The 19,057-nt window shown below is 41.0% G+C and overlaps 2 protein-coding genes across 2 annotated transcripts; one reads left to right on the top strand and one right to left on the bottom strand.

Moving 5' to 3' along the window:
* The first annotated feature begins 4,050 nt into the window (after window positions 1-4,050).
* Window positions 4,051-9,389, top strand: LOC311145216 (ammonium transporter Rh type B-like). Its single transcript, XM_084181440.1, has 10 exons — window positions 4,051-4,252; window positions 5,342-5,528; window positions 7,415-7,565; window positions 7,647-7,794; window positions 7,905-8,083; window positions 8,288-8,425; window positions 8,497-8,624; window positions 8,839-8,918; window positions 9,004-9,077; window positions 9,215-9,389. Exons 1-10 carry the CDS (start codon window positions 4,102-4,104, stop codon window positions 9,239-9,241), a joined length of 1,263 nt encoding a protein of 420 aa, XP_084037566.1. The 5' UTR covers window positions 4,051-4,101; the 3' UTR covers window positions 9,242-9,389.
* Window positions 9,390-9,469: 80 nt separating this feature from the next.
* LOC311145217 (transmembrane protein 50A) lies at window positions 9,470-15,611 on the bottom strand. The gene is made up of 7 exons (XM_084181441.1): window positions 15,347-15,611; window positions 14,443-14,548; window positions 14,236-14,348; window positions 14,042-14,109; window positions 10,850-10,942; window positions 10,660-10,720; window positions 9,470-10,327 (listed from the first exon to the last, which is right to left on the bottom strand). Exons 2-7 carry the CDS (start codon window positions 14,542-14,544, stop codon window positions 10,282-10,284), a joined length of 483 nt encoding a protein of 160 aa, XP_084037567.1. The 5' UTR covers window positions 14,545-14,548; window positions 15,347-15,611; the 3' UTR covers window positions 9,470-10,281.
* Between the last annotated feature and the right edge of the window lie 3,446 nt (window positions 15,612-19,057).

Below are 19,057 nucleotides of genomic sequence, written 5' to 3'. Positions count from 1 at the left end.
GTACTTGCCATAATATGGACTTGGTCTTTTACCAAATAGGGCTACCTTGTCACAACACAACTGATTGGCTCAAACGCATTAAGAAGGAAAGAAATTCCACAAATGAACTTTTAAGATGGCACACCTGTTAATTGAAATTAATTCCAGGTGACTACCTCATGAAGCTGGTTGAGAGAATGCCAAGAGTGTGCAAAGCTGTCATCAAGGCAAAGGGTGGCTCTTTGAAGAATCTCAAATATAAAATGTACTTAGATTTGTTTAACACTTTTTGGGTTGCTACATGATTCCATATGTGTTATTTCATAGTTGTGATGTCTTCACTATTATAATATAATAATATAATATAATATGCCATTTAGCAGACGCTTTTATCCAAAGTGACTTACAGTCATGTGTGCATAAATTTTTACGTATGGGTGGTCCCGGGGATCGAACCCACTACCCTGGCGTTACAAGCGCCATGCTCTACCAATTGAGCTACAGAGGACCACATTATTATTCTACAATGTAAAAAATAGTAAAAATAAAGAAAAACCATTGAATGAGTAGGTGTGTCCAAACTTTTGACTGGTACTGTATGTAAGTGTGATATTTCAGTTTTTTGTTTTTAATACATGTGCAAAAAAATCTAAAAACCTGTTTTTGCTTTTTCATTATGGGGTATTGTGTGTAGATTGATGAGGGGAAAAAACGATTTAATCAATTTTAGAAAAATTTGGAAAAGGTCAAGGGGTCTGAATACTTTCTGAATGCACTGTAGCTTACCTAAGAAATTGCCAGCACCTAGCTTCCACTTTCCAGCTAATTATTTCACATTCAACTGACAAGGTAATGCAATGGTATTGGCAGTGTGTCTCCTTGAAGCATTTTTAGCATGGAGGTCCCGTTAGCAATCGGCGCTTTGGTCGAACACAGCAGGGAACTTTCAACTGTGGGACGTTATATAGACTGGTGCGTGCCTTTCCAAATCATGTCCAATCAATTGAATTTACAACAGGTGGACTCCAATCAAGTTATAGAAACATCTCAAGGATGATCAATGGAAACAGGATGCACCTGAGCTCAATTTCGAATCTCATAGCAAAGGGTCTGAATATTTATGTAAATAAGTTATTTCTGGTTTTTATTATTAATACATTTGCTAAAATTTCTAAAAGCCTGTTTTCGCTTTGTCATTATGGGGCATTGTGTGTAGATTGCTGAGAATTATTATTTTTTAAATCCATTTTAGAATAAAGCTGTAAAGTAACAAAATGTGGAAAAAGTCAAGGGTTAGTTTGTAGTTAGATAGCTAGCCAACTGGCTTGACTGTTTATAAACTGCTGTTTGTACAACCGCACTGTAAAGCAATGCACAAGTTGAAAATATTGAACGCATGCGGTACACACAGAACACACCGCAACCTAGTGCGGCATTCCCGACTCAGCGTTGAGGACTGCTCCATTGACAATTAATGGCTTTCACTGGAACGCAGAGGGACGCATCTGGTGGACATGAGGCCTGAGTCTCGCCATTCGACCAATTATATTCTTTGTGGAGAAATCAGACATTGCTGATTGACCTATATTAGCCCTGGGGCGGGCTTTCTTTCTATGGTGGAACACTGGTACCATCACGCTGAATGACAGTTCGTTCTTTATACCTCAGTGTGACAGACACAGGCAAACTTGTTGGCTATGATTTGTGTAGGCCTACAGTTGATCAAATTATATTTAATGTGCCATGCACTCTGTAAATGGTAATCCAATGAAAGATAATGATTCTAACAATTGGAATTGGTCTCATGGTGCAGTGCACTTTGTCCAATGCTCTTGCTATCAAAGACATCCGAATGTATAGGCTATTTGCATAGTTTATGTATTAGATTAGAATGTAATGTAGACCATGATTAAATAACATTATTAAATTCAAATTATTTCTTTGTCATGTGCAATTGTGTAGGCATATGTCCTAAAAAAAAGTGAGACGCGCTCAGCTGACAGATGGATATCTGCTCTACTTAACAGTGTGTAGGGGGCTATCACACTGGACAATACATTGCATATCCAATGTACTCAATGATGGTTGTTGAGTAACTAAAACACACGCATACTCAAATTCTCTTTCCTCCAAAGGAAATTATTGTTAGGCTATAAGAATTATGGCAGAAACCTCCATCGTTCCAATAGACCCCTTTCTGTGTTTGCAAACATTGCCACAGGAGGGCGATGTGCGCAACTTGGTGGCAGAACAAGGGGGAGTCCTTTTAGAATGCCAGCTATACTGAACAAAAATATAAACGCAACATGTAAAGTGTTGGTCCCATGTTTCATGAGCGGAAATAAAAGATCCCAGAAATTGTCCATACACACCAAAAGCTTAGTTCTCTCAAATTGTGTGCACAAATTTTGTTACATCCCTGTTAGTGAGCATTTCTCCTTTGCCAAGATAATCCATCCACCTGACAGGTGTGGCATTCCAAGAAGCTGATTAAACAGCATGATTATTACACAGGTGCACCTTGTGCTGGGGGACAATAAAAGGCCACTCTAAAATGTGCAGTTTTGTCACACAACACAATGCCACAGATGTCTCAAGTTTTGAGGGAGCGTGCAATTGGCATGCTGACTGAAGGAATGTCCACTAGAGCTGTTGCCAGAGAATGTAATGTTCATTTCTCTACCATAAGCCGCCTCCGTCATTTTAGAGAATATGGCAGTACGTCCAACCGGCCTCACAACCGCAGACCTTGTGTAACCAAGCCAGCCCAGGACCTCCACATCCGGCTTCTTCACCTGCGGGATCATCTGAGACCAGCCATCCGGACAGCTGATGAAACTGAGGACTATTTCTGTAATAAACCCCCTTTGTGGGGAAAAACTCATACTGATTGGCTGGGCCTGGCTCCCCAGTGGATGGGCCTGACTCCCAAGTGAGTGGGCTTCTGCCCTCCCAGGCCCACCCATGGCTGCGCCCCTGCCCAGTTATGTGAAATCCATAGATTAGGGCCTAATTTATTTATTTCAATTGACTGATTTCCTTATATTAACTGTAGCACTGTAAAATCGTTGAAATTGTTGCATGTTGCGCTTATATTTTGGTTCAGTATAAAAAAGCCTCTATTTACATGTTGCTTATGAGTGCATTTCACACTACTTTTGGATTATAATTGGTTTTTAAGGCTAGTATGAATGTCCTGCTTAATATAATGTTTGTGTCATCATCGCAAATCAACTGCATTATACTAAAACACTTAAACTTCAAGCAGTAAAATGGCTCTTCGGCTAGCTTTTGCTACAGCCTATATCAATGAGCGTTAGCATTCAACCAAATATAATCTTAGCGGCTGTTCAAGCAAGAATCAAAACATAATTGTAAGCATATGAGAACCCCAAAAAAGTTATTTTGTTTGGAAGTAATATTGTAAATGTTGAATGGGCGCAGATGGTGATGGAGGCATGTCGTGTACTTGAAAGGGGTCTATACTTTTAGATTTGTGGGGAGTATTAAATGAGTGCACACTTCAGGATAAATTATATATTATTCAGACGCAACCACACACACTGGAACAATTTGCACAACCAGGATACAGGTTTTCAAAAAATTTAATCCAGATCAAAATTATTGTTGCGTTAATATCTGAGTCAAAGGCCAATACACATGCTATGGGTGCTAAAAATGTTGTCTATGTTGAGTATCTAGCTCCCTATTTAGGACAAAAACCGCATTACATAGGGTTTATAAATACGAACAGTTTTTGATAAGAGTAGGCTACATTAGGCACCTCCAGACTATTTTCTACTGGGACTAGCATATATTTTCACTTTCAAATGCGGTTTAAAGTAAACGGAGATTATTTATCTAAAATGAAAACACCATGTCTTCAAAACCGACCCAATGTGTAACGTCTATCTACTCTACATGAAAATCGATACCAAATAGGGATGGCCCAAACACCTGCAACAGCGTCGACATTTTGACTTGTAAACATAAACAGATAACACAGATGGTAAAGTAGCTGCTCTTCTTCGCCCAACGGGACATTCCGGTTTCGCGTAGAAGGGGTTGCGCACAGACAATTCTGTTTTGGCACCATTAGGTCATTTTTGGTTAGAAGCGCCGATGGCTCCCCAATATGCACCGAGTCTCCGCTCTCGTCTGCCGCCTCTGCTTTTTTTCCTGCAGACGGGATTCATCGTAGTATTTATTTTTTATGTTGAAATTGAACAAAATGTAGAAACTAAACAACATGCATTCACCAACTATTACTCAGGTGAGTTGAAAAACAATTCTAATGTGCTATTTTGGAAAGGTGTTGTACAGTGGTAGACTTCAAGATAATTATTATTATTGTTATTATGAGACAAAAAAAGTGTCTTACTAAAGCATGCTTTGGGAGTATGTGTTAAATGCAATCTGCATTTCAAATAACAACAAAGCCATCTCCCCACTACTGTTTTGGTAAACAGCTGAGTGATGGGGCTGGAGAAATGTAACCACTCTCAAATTCATAGACAGAGCTATGGATGCAAGGACTGACCATCCAAGAGATAAAAAAAAACAATGTTTTGAGGCTATATCCTACAGTGTTTGTTGAGAGAGAGAGAGAGAGAGAGAGAGAGAGAGAGAGAGAGAGAGAGAGAGAGAGAGAGAGAGAGAGAGAGAGAGAGAGAGAGAGAGAGAGAGAGAGAGAGAGAGAGAGAGAGAGAGAGAGAGAGAGAGAGAGAGAGAGAGAGAGAGAGAGAGAGAGAGAGAGAAAAGAAATGGGAGGGGCTGCCAACACTGGTTATGAGTGATAAGTGCTTAATCTGGTTTGGCCAGCAAGAGTTGCAGCTGGGCTTGTTAACGCCTCCCAAAGCTTTCCCACATAATGGCTAGCTGCATTGTGCACAGTTTCAGTGATACACATTTTAGTCATTTAGCAGATGCTCTTATCCAGAGCGACTTACAGTTAGTGCATACATTATTTTTAAATTTTTTCATACTGGCCCCCTGTGGGAATCGAAACCCACAACCCTGGCGTTGCAAACACCATGCTCTAACTGAGCTACATCCCTGCAGGCCATTCCCTCCCCTACCCTGGACCAATTGTGGGCCGCCCCATGGGTCACGGCCAGCTATGACAGAGCCTGGATTCGAACCAGGATCTCTAGTGGCACAGCTAGCACTGCCTTAGACCACTGCGCCACTCAGGAGATACACAGTCTTTGTATGGGGCAACACAAAACAATTCAACTCTATTTATTCCCTTAGAAGGCAATAAGGGCGTTTTGGGCAGGCTATAGGCTCCCAGGCTCACAAGATTAGTGATACAATTAATTTCCCTTCTGTGACATATTAGGTGTCCCCTCTTTCCTCACAGAATTCCAGGATGTTCATGTGATGGTGATTCTGGGTTTTGGCTTTCTGGCCACATTCCTGGTGCGGTACAGCTTCAGTGGTGCAGGATTTACCCTCCTAGTGGCAGCCATGGCTGTCCAGTGGGCAGTTATCCTGAACGCCGTTGAGTCTTTGTATCACAGAGGAAAGATCTGGATAAATATGAGAAGGTATTGGGAAATAAATCAAAGTTGAGGTGTATGGGATAGGCATCATCTTATTTCATTATTTTAGATGGTGCCTATCTTTATTATTCATTCGGCATTGAGGCATAATGTAATTAGATCTAAACTTCAGATTTCATGGGAGATTTGAAAACATTACAAAATGATAGATCCCTGATTTTTTTTACCTGCCAATTGGATTATAGTTAATGTTTATATTCATGTTTTTCTGTTGGAAGCATACAGTGAGGGAAAAATGTATTTGATCCCCTGCTGATTGTGTACATTTGCCCACTGACAAAGAAATTATCAGTCTATAATTTGAATGGTAGGTTTATTTGAACAGTGAGAGACAGAATAACAACAACAAAATCCAGAAAAACGCATGTAAAAAATGTTATAAATTGATTTGCATTTTAATGAGGGAAATAAGTATTTGACCCCTCTGCAAAACATGACTTAGTACTTGGTGGCAAAACCCTTTTTGGCAATCACAGAGGTCAGACGTTTCTTGTAGTTGGCCACCAGGTTTGCACACATCTCAGGAGGGATTTTGTCCCACTCCTCTTTGCAGATCTTCTCCAAGTCATTAAGGTTTCGAGGCTGACGTTTGGCAACTCGAACCTTCAGCTCCCTCCACAGATTTTCTATGGGATTAAGGTCTGGAGACTGGCTAGGCCACTCCAGGACCTTAATGTGCTTCTTCTTGAGCCACTCCTTTGTTGCCTTGGCCGTGTGTTTTGGGTCATTGTCATGCTGGAATACCCATCCACGACCCATTTTCAATGCCCTGGCTGAGGGAAGGAGGTTCTCACCCAAGATTTGACGGTACATGGCCCCGTCCATCGTCCCTTTGATGCAGTGAAGTTGTCCTGTCCCCTTAGCAGAAAAACAGCCCCAAAGCATAATGTTTCCACCTCCATATTTGACGGTGGGGATGGTGTTCTTGGGGTCATAGGCAACATTCCTCCTCCTCCAAACACGGCGAGTTGAGTTGATGCCAAAGAGCTCCATTTTGGTCTCATCTGACCACAACACTTTCACCCAGTTCTCCTCTGAATCATTCAGATGTTCATTGGCAAACTTCAGACAGGCATGTATATGTGCTTTCTTGAGCAGGGGGACCTTGCAGGCGCTGCAGGATTTCAGTCCTTCACAGCGTAGTGTGTTACCAATTGTTTTCTTGGTGACTATGGTCCCAGCTGCCTTGAGATCATTGACAAGATCTTCCCGTGTAGTTCTGGGCTGATTCCTCACCGTTCTCATGATCATTGCAACTCCACGAGGTGAGATCTTGCATGGAGCCCCAGGCCGAGGGAGATTGACAGTTCTTTTGTGTTTCTTCCATTTGCGAATAATCGCACCAACTGTTGTCACCTTCTCACCAAGCTGCTTGGCGATGGTCTTGTAGCCCATTCCAGCCTTGTGTATGTCTACAATCTTGTCCCTGACATCCTTGGAGAGCTCTTTGGTCTTGGCCATTGTGGAGAGTTTGGAATCTGATTGATTGATTGCTTCTGTGGACAGGTGTCTTTTATACAGGTAACAAACTGAGATTAGGAGCACTCACTTTACGAGTGTGCTCCTAATCTCAGCTCGTTACCTGTATAAAAGACACCTGGGAGCCAGAAATCTTTCTGATTGAGAGGGGGTCAAATACTTATTTCCCTCATTAAAATGCAAATCAATTTATAACATTTTTGACAAGCGTTTTTCTTGATTTTTGTTGTTGTTATTCTGTCTCTCCCTGTTCAAATAAACCTACCATTAAAATTATAGACTGATCATTTCTTTGTCAGTGGGCAAACGTACAAAATTAGCAGGGGATCAAATACTTTTTTCCCTCACTGTATATCATAAATATTGAGCCCCTTTTCCTGTGTTTGGACCAGCTTGGTTGTTGCAGAGATGTGCACAGCTTCCTCCCTCATTGCCATAGGTGCTATCCTTGGGAAGACCAATCCTGTCCATCTCCTTCTTATTGCCCTGCTGGAGGTCTCAGGGTTTGTGCTGAATGGCTGGCTACTCCAGACATTCCTAAAGGTAAGCCAATAAAGTGATGATCATGATGATGATGTGTTTTTAGACTGTATACTGATGATTGGCTCGTCTGTTTACACACAGGTGCAGTTTCTGAATACCATCATGCTGCTCCACATTTTTGGGACCTTCTTTGGACTGATGTTGTCATGGGTCCTGTACCAACCGGGATCCGAGCAACAGCATGAGAAAGAGAAAATTGACCGCAAGACCGGTCTGTTCTCTGTAATGGGTAAATGGAAATGCTAATGCTTCACTAATAATGTATTGTTGTTTGACAGGGCTGTTTTCAATAATGAGAGTGTTGACTTCTGGTTGGTATGTGCGTCTCTTCCTCTCCAGGGACTCTGTTCCTGTGGATGTTCTGGCCCAGTTTTAACTCTGTGCTGGTAGAGGTGGATCATCCTGACAGTGGGAGGAACCTGAGAGCTGTCTACAGCACCTACCTGGCCCTAGCAGTCAGTGCCGTCACAGCTACTGGTTTCTCTGTCCTCACCAGTCCCCAAGGGAAACTCAACCTGGTAATGACCTGAAAACATGTTTGAATGGCCAGGGTCACCTGTAGGTGGGAAGTTAAAGGGCAGCAGTAGCCATTAAAGTGGGATATTGATCAAGTAGAATGGAAAAAACAATTTAAGAATTTCACATATTTTGTTATCTTGAGGGACAGTTGCCCTATCCAATCCACCAAAATAATTGTTTGTGGAAATGTTCTCTCCTCTCAGTTTCATATTCAGAGATGTACTCTTGCTGGTGGTGTTGCTATTGGAGTTGCTATGTCAGCCGTTAATTTGCCGTGGGTAGCTATGGCGGTTGGATTTGCTGCTGCACTGATATCAACCTTGGGATCCCGATACATTAAGGTACGTATAAACAAATTCATGAATTGCCCATGGGCTTTCCTTATCTCATATTACTGCTTTGTGTCTTTCAGCCCCTCATGCTGTTTGCGTTTGAGTGCCATGACACCTGCGGAGTCCTTAGTGTCCATGGTCTGCCTGGTATCCTGGGGTGGATGGTTCAACTTCTCCTACAGATTGCCGACTCTGATGATCTCACAACGTAGGCGGCATTAAAAGCATCTTATGTTTACAGGATCTTAAGAGAATGGAAGAGCATTGGGGACACGTTTCAAAAATGATCTCCGCATTTGATAGGGCATTACATTATAACAATCACTCTACTTATACAAATAATTGAAGGTGAATTTGTGAATACATAAGAACATATACACATTTATGGGGTGTCCTTTGAATGAGGTTATGCATCTTTTCAGGGCCGTCCGATTTGCTGTGTTCCACATTTGCACGCTCCTCATCACCCTGAGTCTGAGCATGATTCTGGGACTCATCACAGGTGACTTTCTACAGTACTGTACATATGTTATTGGACTCACTGGAGGATTGGAGTTTTAACCACAAACCTGTTCCTTCCTGCTCAGGTTTCCTTCTGAAATGTAATTTCTGGAGGCCACCCCAGAAAAAGAAATGCTTTGATGACCAGGCCTACTGGGAGGTAAGTAATCAGTGATGACAGAAATGCTCAGTTTGTATCCAACGATTGATAGGTTAAAAAAAGAAATGCATGCAGTTGAAGCAATACATTTGTGCCTCTGAAGTTATGCTGTTTTAACTAAAATCATTGTTTTTCAGTTTCCCCACCTAGTGGTGAAACAGTGAGAGGTTGGAAGAGAAAAATAAACAAGTATTGTGTCAGGAGAGCAATGCACAATTCAACCATACAATATTCCAATGCATCTTCAACTTATTTAATTTTTCAAATGTTTAGTATGTGAAAACTGCACTGTAATATGCGATTGTGATTGCTTTGTGTTAGTCAAACATTAGCCAAGAGAACAGAGAAACTGGCCTGTGAGAGATGTGAATAATGACTCGTCATCTCACGCGTGTTGTACATTTTCTGTTTAATGCTGCCATGGTTGTTCAGGATCAGAAAAGTGACCTCATGGTTAGGTTATTATACAAGTACTGTAAAATGCATAAGCATTACAGTCAAATACATAGTCAAAGAACAGAGATGGGTGCCAAAACATTGAAACCTTGAGGAATCAAACCACACTAAAACTACAGCTTGATTTACGAACCTTCAAATTATGGTTCAGTATAACTACTCAATTATAGACCCCACATTATTGTACAACTTTTTTTTTGCCCACATTCAAGGTTAAATTCTTATCAGTAAATGTACAGTAAGTAAGTCTACTTACAAGATTAACACTCCCATATATATATATATATATATATATATTCTGTCTTTTCCCCCTCAGATGTTTGTACCTTAATGACATTTTCCACAAATGGAGCAAAATATTTTTTTATGCATCATTAGAGTGCATAAATGGTATTGTAAATAGTCTGTTTTTGAAGGTTTCCATTATAAATAATGTAAGATGGTAAATTGTAACAGAATGGCTCCATACTTTGAGTGAAAAGAAAACATTCCATTAAGATATGATGAATTGCAAATTGTGCTTTTTATATTGTAATTGTTTTGTGTGCATTTGTACAACAACCAACCTACTCATAAATTAAACATACATATGTTAATCTAAAAGCTAAAAAAGGTTATCATATAAAGTGAATATTTTGTATCGCTTGAAAGACGGAAAGTAGGTGTTTTGATTGACCAAAGCATACATTGACTCATAGAAAAAGAGAACAGATAGTATGACAGTGGACAGAAACAAGGAGAGAAACCATTATTGCCACAAGTCTTCAGTGCGTCCAAATTTAAACACCAAGCCCCTGCAAGGAAAGAGTGGGTGTCTATTTAGAGAAAATAACTAGCATAGACAATGTATTGTAATGTATTACAGTTGAAGGTATTATAGTTCATTTTAGACAATGTATTGTAATGTAGTTACAGTTGAAGGTATTATAGTTCATTTTAGACAATGTATTGTAATGTAGTTACAGTTGAAGGTATTATAGTTCATTTTAGACTATAATACATTTAAGTGACGTATGCACTACTAGGCCAGAAATACATTCCAAGGGAATACCTATAGTACATATAACTTAACAGAAAACAACATTTAATTAAGGTAAAACATGAAGAAAAGTTGAAGAATACTTACCCAAAGAAAATGAATGCATTTTGAAAGAAAACCGCAATACCAGGATACACAACAGGTTTCTCTGAGAACCGAAAAAAATTACCTTTACTATCATTCTTTACCATGTTTTGCACAGTGACCACTCAATGTCGATGAGCTATTAGTTTGGGGTACATAATAATCACATGCTGAGTGGGAATGCTGGACTTACTGGGCACTACGAAGCCTCCAAACAAGATCCACATAGAAGCGATGAGCGAGCCGAACGCCAGCATGAAGCCAATGAAGAGCCACACACGAGCTCCTGCAATCAGTGATACAACGAGGTGGAAGGGATTCATTAGGGTCTGAAGCTCTATCTTTTATTTCAACTGTATGTGGGTGTGTGTGTGTATTGTAAGAGCAAAAAGTCACAACAGAAGTCAACCAGCTTCTGGGCCCCCAAAATCCAATTAAAGGAGAAGTTTATCCAAAATCCAGAAAATCCCAAGTGATTCCATACATTTAAACTAGTTCAGTAGAGTTTGCCCTCTCTCCCTAGTGCTGTGCTAAAAGAGCTGCAAAAATGGGTCATATGACTCGTGACGTTGCTGGATGCAGGCCTCGCTTTGCTCCGTTGCCAGTGAATTCATGATTCAGAAATCCGCCCAGTGTGGATTAATTGGTTGTTTTATTGAAAGAGTACGGCCGAATTAGCTTTTTGTCCAAAGTACTACAAAAAACATTTGCGAATATCTTATATTATTTTATGTAGCCGACCGCCACAGCAGCGGCGGTGGGTAACAATTGTGCATGTGCGCTCTCTGGGAAATCCAAGCTACGTAGAAACTGCACGTAATGCCCTTATTCACAGACGCACTTTTTTTTTCCGGTGGAGAAGAGAAGACAGCGTTACACATTAGTTATAAAAAAGGAATCAACAACCTACAAATATACTGTATGTCTGATGAGGAAATATTAGCGAGTGACGAAGAAAACTACTGGAGGGGTGCCGACAGTGTTGTTGAACCGTATTTATTTGAGCCTGAGTATTCGGACAAAGAATTAAGGCAAATTGAGCTTCTGATGACCGCGGCTGCTCTAGCTACCGAAGCATAGCAGTAGCTGGACCACAGCGTCAACCCATCTCCAGGATCAACACAGACTGGTGGTCCAGTTGTGGCAATTACGCTCCAATGCCGCGAATGAGGAATGTTTGTACTGCAGACAATTTGACTATGTGACTACAATTCTTACAGAAATGGAGGAACATAATGAGGAGCAGTTCATTTACTTTTTGAAATCAAGGGGATTTAGAATCAAATGAAATTGTATTGGTCGCATACACATATTTTGCTGCCCACAAACTCTGGTGTCCTGTAAAGTTGTTTTTATATTCCGAAAACGAATTGGAGACGCACCCCTGTTCCAGCTGGGCCAAATGGACAGTCATCTAACGAGTTAGTAGCTACTTTACTTTATTGAATTATCACTTTTCATAAACCTCTATGAGCGGGACCACAATGTTTTAGGGATATTCTATTCTGCAATGCAAGGTGACACAATGTCTATTGTCTCTCAACCCTCCCCCCCCCCCCCCCCCGTCAAAAATACATAGGGCACATATGCTAACATGTAGTGCACCTAAGCCTACACTACATTACCAAAAGTATGTGGACACCTGCTCATCGAACTTCTCATTCCAAAATCCTGGCCATTAATATGGAGTTGGTCCCCCCTTTGCTGCTATAACAGCCTCCACTCTTCTGTGAAGGCTTTCCACTAGATGTTGGAACATTGCTGCGGGGTCTTGTTTCCATTCAGCCACAAGAGCATTAGTGAGGTCAAGCACTGATATTGGGCGATTAGGCCTGGCTCGCAGTTAGCGTTCCAATTCATCCCAAAGGTGTTCGATGGGGTTGAGGTCAGGGATCTGTGCAGGCCAGTCAAGTTCTTCCACACCGATCTCAAAAAACAATTTCTGTATGGACCTTGCTTTGTGCACGGGGGCATTGTCATGCTGAAACAGGAAAGGGTCTTCCCTAAACTGTTGCCACAAAGTTGGAAGCACAGAATCGTCTAGAATGTCATTGTATGGTGTAGCGTTAATATTTCCCTTCACTGGAGGTAAGGGGCCTAGCCCAAACCATGAAAAACAGCCCCAGACCATTATTCCTCCTCCACCAAACTTTACAGTTGGCACTATGCATTGGGTCAGGTAGCGTTCTCCTGGCATCCGCCAAACCCAGATTTGTCCATCGGACTGCCAGATGGTGAAGCGTGAAACATCACTCCAGAGAACGTCACTCCAGTTGACCGGGCAGCTCTAGTAGGGCAGAAATTTGACGAACAGACTTGTTGGAAAGGTGGCATCCTATGACGGTGCCACGTTGAATGTCACTTAGCTCTTCAGTAAGGCCATTCTACTGCCAATGTTTGTCTATGGAGATTGCATGGCTGTGTGTGTGCTCGATTTTATAAACCTGTCAGCAACGGGTGTGGCTGAAATAGCCGAATCCACTAATTTGAAGGGGTGTCCGCATACACTATATATACAAAAGTTTGTCTACATGATATGGTGCAATTAATAACACAATTAGAACACCTCGAATGTCAAGAATCAGGCTAGGCACACTTGCTTTGTCGCTTTCTCTTTCTCTTCTCAAACGTGCCTTTGTATTTTGGCACTGCGCCAGATCCAGCCCATGGAAATACAGCAACAGCTGTATCCTTCAGTTTTCTGTCCCCATCATTTCAGTTTGCATATCTCGTTCATATGCATCGTCACTGAAGTGCTTGCTACACACACAGCGATGCAAAGTGGGCTGCAGGAGTATTTACGTCATATTTACTATTTCTAATTGCTATTAACCATCTTCTGCATCTCTCCGTATCTTTTATCGGAAAAACGTGAAATTTGGTGCCTTCTTCCCTTGATTTCCTGCATAATGTAAAGCCAGCACCGAACACCAGCTTTACTCTTGCTGCCATCTCTTTTTCCACGTTGTCGGAAAAGTACACATTCCCTGACTCAAAACTGATAGTACTTTTGACAAAAATAGCTAATTCGGCCGTACGCTTTCAATAAAACAAAGAGCTTGTCCACAGAGCGAGGCCTGCATTCAGCAATGTCACGGCTCCCGTTTTTGCAGCTGTTTCAGTACAGCACTACAGGGAGAGAGAGAGAGAGGGAAACTCCACTGAACTAGTTTCAACGTATGTAATCACTTGGGATTTTCTGGATTTTGGGAAAACATAATTTAAACACAGAATTAGGTCAATCATGTTACTGCAAAGGTCAAAACAATCCATACACATAAAGCGAGCGCCGCAGCTCAGAGCTTAACTTATCTACATCATTTTGCATTTAGGGCTGAATCTTAACTTGAAGGAATGCAGTTAGGATTATTCCATTATCTCATACCTGTCTGTCCAATGCAACCTTCACTGTAGCTGTCCCCTCTCACCTGGCCATTCGAGACAGCATTGATCCTAGATAAGTACCAAAGACAAAAGTTTAAAAAGCTCAATTTATTTTCAAGGAGAATTTCAACAGACTGAATTCAAAATGGGACTGACCCCAACCTTGGTGGACACATTCACAACAGCGTGACTTACATGAGAAAGGCCACAGTAGCGATGACTCCACAGGTGTGATAGGCGTGATGGAAAGTTGCCTCATCGGGATAGTTCACAGCTGCATCAATGATTATCCACCAACCAGTGAAGAACTGCAGGAATATGGATTAGGATTTAGGAATACGCCTTCTTTCTCACTTTACAGTGATGTAAAGTTGTCAAATGTGATAGTAGAGTAGAACATACCAGGACTCCAGCAGCTATAGATGCAATGGTGTTTCGCCTCTCTCCCCAGTCCACATTGCACTCGCAGTCTCCGCAGCGGATGCTGTCCAAAAACCCTGACATGGTTCTGAGGTGTGAAGGGAAAAGGAGCTGGGTTAGAGTACCCAGGCAGGGATGGAGTTGACTATTACAGCTAGGTAGCTAATTACAGTTCATGTATAATGCCTGCACAATTAATACATTTACTTATCAAACCCACTACTGGTAAAATGTTGCCCAGAGACTAGTTCATGAGATGGCATAAGTGCCAGGCACCTACTACATGCATACGGAATTGTAGCTTCATGGGACATGTAGTGTATTAACACGTAAATGGATGAGGTAGCAATTTAGCTATATTTATAAAAAGAATCCAACAGCTTAGTACTGTGAAACTATTGTTTAGTTGACAAACACCTGCTATTTGCTGTGCCGACTCAGTATACCTGAGCTTTCAGTGCTAAGGATTCACCTATTTAGCGCCCATAAAAGCTTTTTACACCTATCCATATTGTTTAAAGTTAGGTCAAGCTGCGTAAACACAAAGAGGTTACGATGCTCTAAAGCGCATAAGCTCTCAAACACAAATCAACAACCACCAGAACAAATGTAGTTTTCAGGAATCAAACTAATTATGATAACTTACGTGTATAAATCGATAGCTAAATATTGTTTCAAATAAATCGATACTGCGCCATACCAATGTGTGAGCTTGTTCGCAGTCTATTGTTCAAAGCATTGGGAGCACCAGCCCTCCCTTTAAGTATCCTTCGTGTTGGACGTAACGCAAGACCCAGTAGCCCAAAATACAACAATATCTTAACAGCAATAACAAACAAACATTATAAATTATACTGTCACCTAATATTCATCGTTAATAAATTACCTTTTATTGTTTTATGTTCGTTATGGGCCCACCCAGACGCCGTTTATTACTTTGCTTCCGACTGAGCTCAACCACACGCCTGCTCAGTTGACTTTCCACGCCTCTTTGATGTTGGAGGTGCCAATGTCAGCATCAGTTTCGCATTTTTGTAGATCTGCACCACCGTACTGCGCCACAGTGTATTGTATTCACCAGCAGGGCCAGTGTGGTGAGATAACTCGATCCGTTGAGATACGACAATACGAGCGCTTACTTCAAAAAGCTCTCCGTAAGCCACGCCCCAATGGGCAGAGCTATCACGTTGCACTGGGACACGTTTTAATATCACATTTACATTTTAATATGATGAAAAGCCTCTCATTTTACTGTGTCCGCCGTTGTTCTGTGTAGTATTGCAGTTCATTTCGTCTTTGACTTAATAAGTAAGTACTTTTTTTTTAGTAGTAGGCCTAAACAAGGAAACAACAACGAGTCGCAGACAGATCGCAATAGACAATACCAGAGGGGGGCATCGTTTACTACCTAAATTATTGGGATAATCTGGTTACCACCTGTGTTTGGAATAAATTTGAATTACAAATAGAGATATAATCAAATTGTGTTTTCTTTGAAAAATGGGGCTGGCTGAGAATATAACATTCCGAGTGTGGCGCTGTTTACCGCAATTCTCTCAAAGTCCATAATTAACCCATACTCTCCATCCATGGTCTTACCTACTACTGCAACAACTTGTCAATTATTTGCCCTTTTATAGAATATATATATATATATATATTTACTAATGACTCAAAGTTGTGTGACCATTAACATTGGCTGCATATCCATTGACCTTCTCCCAAAGTGTGGATTTACACATTTCTTCTTTTTTTATTTAACAATGGTGTAAAGTAGCTCAAGCCAATGCGTACACCTATCCAATGCTTGGATATCCATGAGGAGAGGGATGGACAATTGATATGCAGCCATTGATTTCAGGTGGCTTCATGAACAGATGGAATGTGTCCCAAATGGTACCCTATTCCCTATACGTAGTGCACTAATTTTGACCAAGGCCCAGAGGGCTCTGGTCAAAAGTAGAGCATTATATAGGGAAAAGTTATAGGGAATAGGGTGCCCTTTGGGATGCATTCCACCCATCGAATCCCACCCTGCCTATAGTAAACTATTTCTCCATTCCATTCCCCCAGTTAAGCAAACGAAGGGGAGAGGCTGACTATAATTGATGTAGTAAATAACTTTCCTGTCAATGACTTTATTTAATAAACTTTCTTTATTGTGTGTGGTGTTGTTGCGATTTAGCCCCATCTAGCCTTGTTGTGGAATAACTGATAACTGACTAAATACTTCAGCCTTAGGAAATCATTGGGGAAAGAAGTCACACTTCCAGTTTGCACTAATCTTAAATTTGCTGTAATACAGAGACACAGACCAATGAAAAGCATACATTACATCTCTAACAGTGTCTTCATTGTGTCTTAATTGAAAAAATTGAAAAAAGCAATACCAGTATTAATGGCCAGCACGCTCAGACAATATCCATAATGACTTTAGAGATAGTACAAAAACTGGTGACATGGCTTTTCATAAAGAGGTCATGGTAAGTACTGGTATTCAAGTTTCTGGGTGTGTTGGGAATGAGTGACTTGAGGGGAAAAAGATGTAGTTAATGTAGTTTTCATGTCAGCCAGGCCCATCTTTTCAAAGAAACACCATTCATTTCAATCTCTAGTTGAGTAAAATAAGTAGTTTTTTTCTGGTCACAAGATAATCCAGACAATTGCGGTCAACAGCGCCACACGGAACCAGGCCCATCTTTTCAAAGAAAATACAATATAATTCTCTCTATTTGAGCAAAATAAGTACTTTAGTTGTGATCACAAGAAAATCCTAAAGTGAGAACAATTAGTTTCCCTGGCTGTTATATGGCTGCTAGTTAGAAATACTATAACAGTAAATAAATATGCTATAAACCTGTCTCCATATTGATCGAATAGTTTACACAGACCCACCGCCGACCTTACATCTCAGTGCGAAAAGGCATCCCATGTTTTGTCAACCAGTTCAATGTATTCCAAACACTAGTGATAACCAGATGATCCCAGTAATTGATGTAGTAAACAATGCCCCCCTCTGGTATGTTCTATTGCAAACTGTCTGGGACTCGTGGTTTCCCTGTTTACTACTCAAAGATATTTTACTTATTATGTCAAAGACAAAATTAACTGCAATACACTGGTCTCGAATATATTAGCATAACAGGGCTACACAGAATGAGAGGCTTTTTACCATATTAAAACGTGTCCCAGTGCAACATGCCTAGCTATGCCCACTGGGGCGTGGTTTACAGAGCGCTCTTTGAAATAAACACTCATGTCGTCATATACCAACGGATCGAGTAATCTCGCCACACCAGTTAGGCCGGAAAAGCCCATTTAAAGCCAAATTATGCTTGATCCAAAAATGTGGTTGGAGGCTTCATTTGGAGGGTGTGACGCAATGGCGGAGCCTCCAGAGGCATGCAGAGGCCAAATCAATTTCCATAGCACATCGCCGTGCGCCACTCAAATTGTGTAACAATGCAGAGGGCTCTGTATAGCTCCACATTGACATGATTGGTTCACTGTAGGTGGGGGTGGGAGGTCCTGTATAATCACAAACTCACTTCCTTGACAGCTTCCTTCACTACAGCTCTGCTCCATGAAGCGCAAAAAGTATGGTTGCTCTGACTTCTGCGGAGGCCGCATCACAGTAAATGCTGTATGGCCACTGCAGACATAGGATTGACTATGCAGCGCCTTTTATGCTAATTTACTTCCACTAGCTAGCTACTACTAGTAGAGGGACTAATTTAATGGGGCTGCATGGTCAATCTGACATCTGCATTGGCCGTCCAGCATTTAGGGTGATATGGCCTCTGCAGAAGTCAGGGCATTCATACTTCTTGCGCTTCGCCAAGTTAGTTCTAGTGGCATGCTAACTTCATGATAAGTTATGCATCATAGCTAAAATTACTATTTTTATCTTCCAGTCACACAAATGTCTAATCCTTTCTCTGTGCTGCCGACAGTACTGCAGCTCAACCGGCTATGCGCTATGAATATTATATTTTGGGGCGTGTACTTCCAGGTATGAACAAAAGGAAAAAAAAGTAATACAAAATTGGATACATTTAGTTGTCATTTGTTTTCTGTTACTTTATGCCCAATTTGGAAACCATAAACGAGAAAACTAGTTGATATCCAATTTGTCTTGTTTTTCAACTAGAAAAATGATAAAACTGCACTTTTTTGGCCTTGCCTCGGGTGTTTCAGAATGGCCAGGACTGGGCCTGCTCACTGACATAGACTGTTCAATATCAATTCAGTTGATGAGATATCTTACTTAAATAATACGTGTTTCAATTGCACTATTTTATAAAAACATTTAAAAAAGAGAATTCATAGAGCTGTGTGAAGTCAAGGGTCACAGATAATCACTATGGGCCAGTGGGCCACTACAGTTTAAGCAACTGTACTCACCCACTGTCTGAATCTCGCTGGCATATTAAGGGAGGGGACCATTGGTTGGAAGATTGTTTCATGACCTAATTTGAGGTGCAATTCTCCCAATTTGCATGAAACAGTCACATGAGAGATCACAGGTGTCATATTCCTTGCCTTCTATATTTCTCTACCCTTTGGAAAATTATATATCAAGACTAGTGCATAGGAA

Source organism: Coregonus lavaretus, assembly GCF_964263955.1.
Source record: "Coregonus lavaretus genome assembly, chromosome: 18".
Taxonomy (NCBI): Eukaryota; Metazoa; Chordata; class Actinopteri; order Salmoniformes; family Salmonidae; genus Coregonus; species Coregonus lavaretus.
The sequence above is the reverse complement of the archived record's forward strand: the minus strand, read 5'-3'. Positions and strand labels throughout refer to the sequence as shown.